The sequence below is a fragment of the Prosopis cineraria genome, unplaced genomic scaffold (genome assembly GCF_029017545.1).
Source record: "Prosopis cineraria cultivar Desert tree isolate PC_DT_omini unplaced genomic scaffold, ASM2901754v1 PC1, whole genome shotgun sequence".
NCBI classification, from domain to species: Eukaryota; Viridiplantae; Streptophyta; class Magnoliopsida; order Fabales; family Fabaceae; genus Prosopis; species Prosopis cineraria.
In genome coordinates this window covers 58,043,774-58,048,183 of record NW_026555332.1, presented here as the reverse complement: position 1 = coordinate 58,048,183, position 4,410 = coordinate 58,043,774, and the positions used below count along the sequence as shown (strand labels likewise).

General features: G+C 34.1%; 1 protein-coding gene across 1 annotated transcript; it reads left to right on the top strand.

The window, feature by feature from the left end:
* Positions 1-717: 717 nt before the first annotated feature.
* On the top strand, positions 718-3,345 carry LOC129315497 (uncharacterized). The gene is made up of 3 exons (XM_054959232.1): positions 718-856; positions 1,582-1,645; positions 2,569-3,345. Exons 1-3 carry the CDS (start codon positions 794-796, stop codon positions 2,790-2,792), a joined length of 351 nt encoding a protein of 116 aa, XP_054815207.1. The 5' UTR covers positions 718-793; the 3' UTR covers positions 2,793-3,345.
* Positions 3,346-4,410: the final 1,065 nt, after the last annotated feature.

Sequence of the window (4,410 nt, the reverse complement as noted above, 5' to 3'; positions counted from 1 at the left end):
AAATAATTTTAATAATAAAAAAATTAAAATACCATTAACTTATTATGTAGAATTACTAATTGTTAATTTTCTTACTTCACTTGTTAATTTACCGACATCACTTATAACTTACATTCGTTTGTCAGGCAATCAGTAACATTAGTTGTTAATTTGCTAACTTTACTTGTTAAATTATTAACATTAGTTATAAATTATAAAACCTGTTAGTAATTTTGCAACTAATATTATTAAATTACCAAGTAAAGTTAACAATGTAACAATTAATATTGTTGCTTATGACTGAACAACTGATATCAAGTTTTATATAATTATTAACATATTAACCCATATAACTTGCAATTCATATTAGTAAATTAATAAGTAAAATAAAAAAATTAATAATTAATAATTATGTATAAGGATATTTTGATATTTTTACCATTAAAATTTTAACTTTTTTTTCCTGAATTGAATTAAAGTTTTAAAATTTCTTGAGACCCACCCGTAATTAAGTCTCTTCTTTAATCCTTAACTGAAATTTTTTCTAATTATATTTTAGAATTTAATATTTATTTATCTTACTTTTCACACTATATGCTAATTATTATTTTTTATTTCATCAAATTTTTTTCAATTTTTCTTTTTCTGTTGTTTTTTGTTTTGTTTTTTGTTTTTTTGTTTTTTTTTGTTTTTGTTTTTTTGGCTAAGTAGTCACGCTGCGTTGTATTGTGCCATTATCAGGGGAAAGAGAGAACCAGGGTAGAATGTCAGTTGCCCTTCCCGCTTTCGAAGCGGCAAAAGCGGAGGCCGCAAAATGGCGAGCCTAGTTCCCATCTGCTTCGTTGGTCCTCTGCGCTCTTCACATACTCTAACCAAGGTACTTGTTTTTTGTATTACCTTTGTTTCTGATCCTAAACTAGTCATGGATGTTTGGGGCTTCATTTTTAATTTTTCACATCTATTAGCTTGTATTGTACGCGGGTGACTGTTTTCCAAGGAATTACTCGCAGTGAATGTTCGTTTTGTGGATGAGTTCTCTTTGTATGAGAAAACTTTGTTACGAGGGCGAAATATGGTAATAGCCTATTTTATATCGGAATACATAAAAGTTTAGCCGCGAATTTCACGTTTTCTTGAAAACACTAAAGGAGTTCATTTTCAATGAAGTAAAATAAAGTATCCTATGGAATCCAAATGCAGAAAAGCTGTTGATGCTTTATAGCGGAAATTTGCCCTGTCTGGGATTTCCCTTTCTCTCTGGTTGCGTACTGATTAATACGAAAGGGCTAACTTAGGAAGTCAAGTTTGGTCTGGTAGCATTACTGCATAAGTTAAAAACGTCCACTACCTCACCCCCCCTCCCAGCCCAACAGCAACGAAAAAGAAAATCAAAGAAGTGCGCCGCCTTATCCCTGTGACTTGTACAGTTTATGGAATCATGATCCACTTCTTTCATAAAAATGCTGGAATCTTCTAAGTGATGACATTTTGTGCTCATTGCTGCAACCTTGCTTCGCTTATGCAATGCTCACCTTATTACGAGAACTTTGTTCATGTTTACGTTGCAATAATGCAAGCTTGTTTTTTGTGACTAACTTGCAGAGAAGGCATCAATTAGATTTTGCTTTGGGTAGACTTGCGAGTATGGTAACAAGTTGTCAATCAGGTATTTTTCCTTAACATCTATTGCTCGATTACCATAGGTTCAGAACTAGAAACACCTCTTTTCTTCTTTTTTCAATTGCATAAAAATTTAGATTTGTTGAACATCATGGGCTCACAATGCAAAAAGTGCTTGTGATTTATTTATACATTACTCACTAGTCACTAACAATATGGTTACATTGGTAGCAGAACGTTTTTACAGAATATAGGCCAAGCACATACCAACTCAACCAAACTTTATTGATCAAAAGTAAAAACACCGTCGATAGATCTGAGTGATTTTCTTTTTCCTTAATTTAAGATAATAAGTACTTACCTACAGCTAGCTGTTCACACCTATTTTCCTGGTTGCTTATTCTATTAACAATAGATCGTAGCTAGGATATTACCCCAAAAAATAAAAAATAGCACATAGCCATGATCTTGGAAATTTTGTAGTAGTATTCTGCGGCCTGCGCCAATTAACACCAGATTTTAGAACCTAGTTGATGTAATTGTTTTCGGAATCTTCAAACGCTTTTGAATGTGAATAATCTGCTTTTGAATGGAGATTATTAACCATTTTTCTACATTTATTTTATTATTTAATTAGAGATTATCTAAATTTTAATTTGGCAAATGCCATATAATGCATGATGGATATAATTATTTATGTGTATAAGATTTCCATTAAACGAAGAAATTTTCCAATATTCAAGAAGGCTAAATGAAATAAAATGATCTAAAGAAAAAAAGTTCAATCTTGTGAATAATACAGCTCAAATCGCCAATGCCTCCTAAAGATCAATGGCAGAAACATGTGTAGTGAGATGTTTTGATGAATATGGGAAACTATGAAGCAAAAACAAGGAATAGTCTTGCCTTTTAGTAATTGACGCCTTATTTGTACTTTTGGATTTGAAGCAATATTTGTGTGCTTTGCAGTTCAAAAGGTTATCGTCTCCTTCGGTTCAAAAAAAGGCTTATCTTCTGTGAATCAATGCTGCCATCATCACTTAGCAGCACGACCAAGTTTTATATCAGATACTCGGTACCTTGATTTGATTGTTGATTATTGCACTGATATAGTAATATCAGGATATTGGGTAGGACCTGATATTGATGATGGGTGGGGATTTGTGGAAGCTATTATTAATCAAGTGACCTGATTTTGTTTGGTCCCAACAAAGAGATCATTTTTGCTTGCTTCAAATAAAAGATGCAAGTTCCACTTACCATTTGGTTAGTTGACCACAGTTTCTGTTTCAAAGGCTCTAGTAAGTGAACGATATTAACTATTGAAGGGTATGTTGTGAAAACTAACAGGGCAAGAGCATTCATAACATTGGAAGAGAGAGAGAGAAAAAAGGGTGGGGGTTGTTGAACGCTTGCTATCTGAAAAATGATCAATCGTCTCCTATTCCGCTTCTGAATTCTGAAGATGCATGTCTGGTGGCTCGCATCATACAGCAAAAAGCAAAGGCAAAGAAGAAAAGAAAAGAACTTACCTCCGAAAATCAATGTGCTTATGAGTTCTGAGATTGGACTCGTGAAATACAGGTCGCTGTCATCTGCTCGACCCGAGCTTCGTTTCTGCTTTAATGTTACAAGCTTTCAATCAGCATTATAATGAACAGGCGTTATTTCCAGCTTTTTTGGCCCTCCCCAAAGAAGCTAGGACCTTGTGACCAAATATGTATTTAAGTATTTTCTCCATTATCAGTCTGAAAGAAGCATCCCTCCCTGTGTTTTCCTCCTCCTTGATCTGCTAATATCATATTGTTTATTCGGATGTTGCTGGTAGCCGAATAGTCAAAGCAGATTTTTTTCATTTCAAGGGAAATAAATTTTCCTTGCCGTTATAAGGCTACGGTGAATCCCTAAGTTTTCACGGAGACTAGTTATTTGGCGTCAGTAAACAGCATTAAATCATTCAACTGGAGGAAAATTAAACCCTAAAACGGGAGGGTCTTTCCCAACTCCATTGCAAAGTTGCAGCGAAAGGACGCAAAATTTTATGTTGGAAGCTGATCAAAGGAAACGACTGTTCGTTGTCCGCTTTTACTGCCATCTCTTTGTACCTTCTCTCCATCTTTCCATTCGATGAAAATAGATGCTTCTACGCTTCCCCAGTCATGCCTTTTTGTAAGCCCCTTTTGAGTAATGATATCATTTTTACTCAAAAGAAAAAATAACGATGCTTCTACATATCCTTGTTATGTGAAAAATGGCCACTCCTGAGTCCCGTCATGTAAAGAGGGTTTAAAAAAAGGGTAATCTCACGATTCTTTCGCCATTAATTCGTTGTAAGCGAAGGAGCCTTGCCCGGCTTAAACTTCCAAATTGTTTAACTGAGAAATGGTGATGGATATGAAATTCTCTCTTTTTCGCGTTGCAATTGAATGTTGAACCTCATCATTATGTGCACGTCAGTAGCAGAAGAAGCTGAATTCATGTAGATTGATATATATATATATATATATGTATATATATATATTATGATGATCTTGATTCTTCAAAACTTTCTGCATTGAGAAAGCCACCACTGTCATTCATAAAATTGAGTGTAACAAGGCATTTGAAGGAGCATCGAAATCAAAACAAGAAGATTGTATCTTGGGAACGAGATCCAGGGCAAATTGCAATTTTCATCGAATAAAAATGTAATTTACAGCAATTAAGAGGCCAACTTAATTATTTATGGACCACATTTTTTCACCAATGGATATCTGGATATAATGTTGGAGATGAGAACACAAATTTAAAAAGCATCTGAGGATAAGCTAA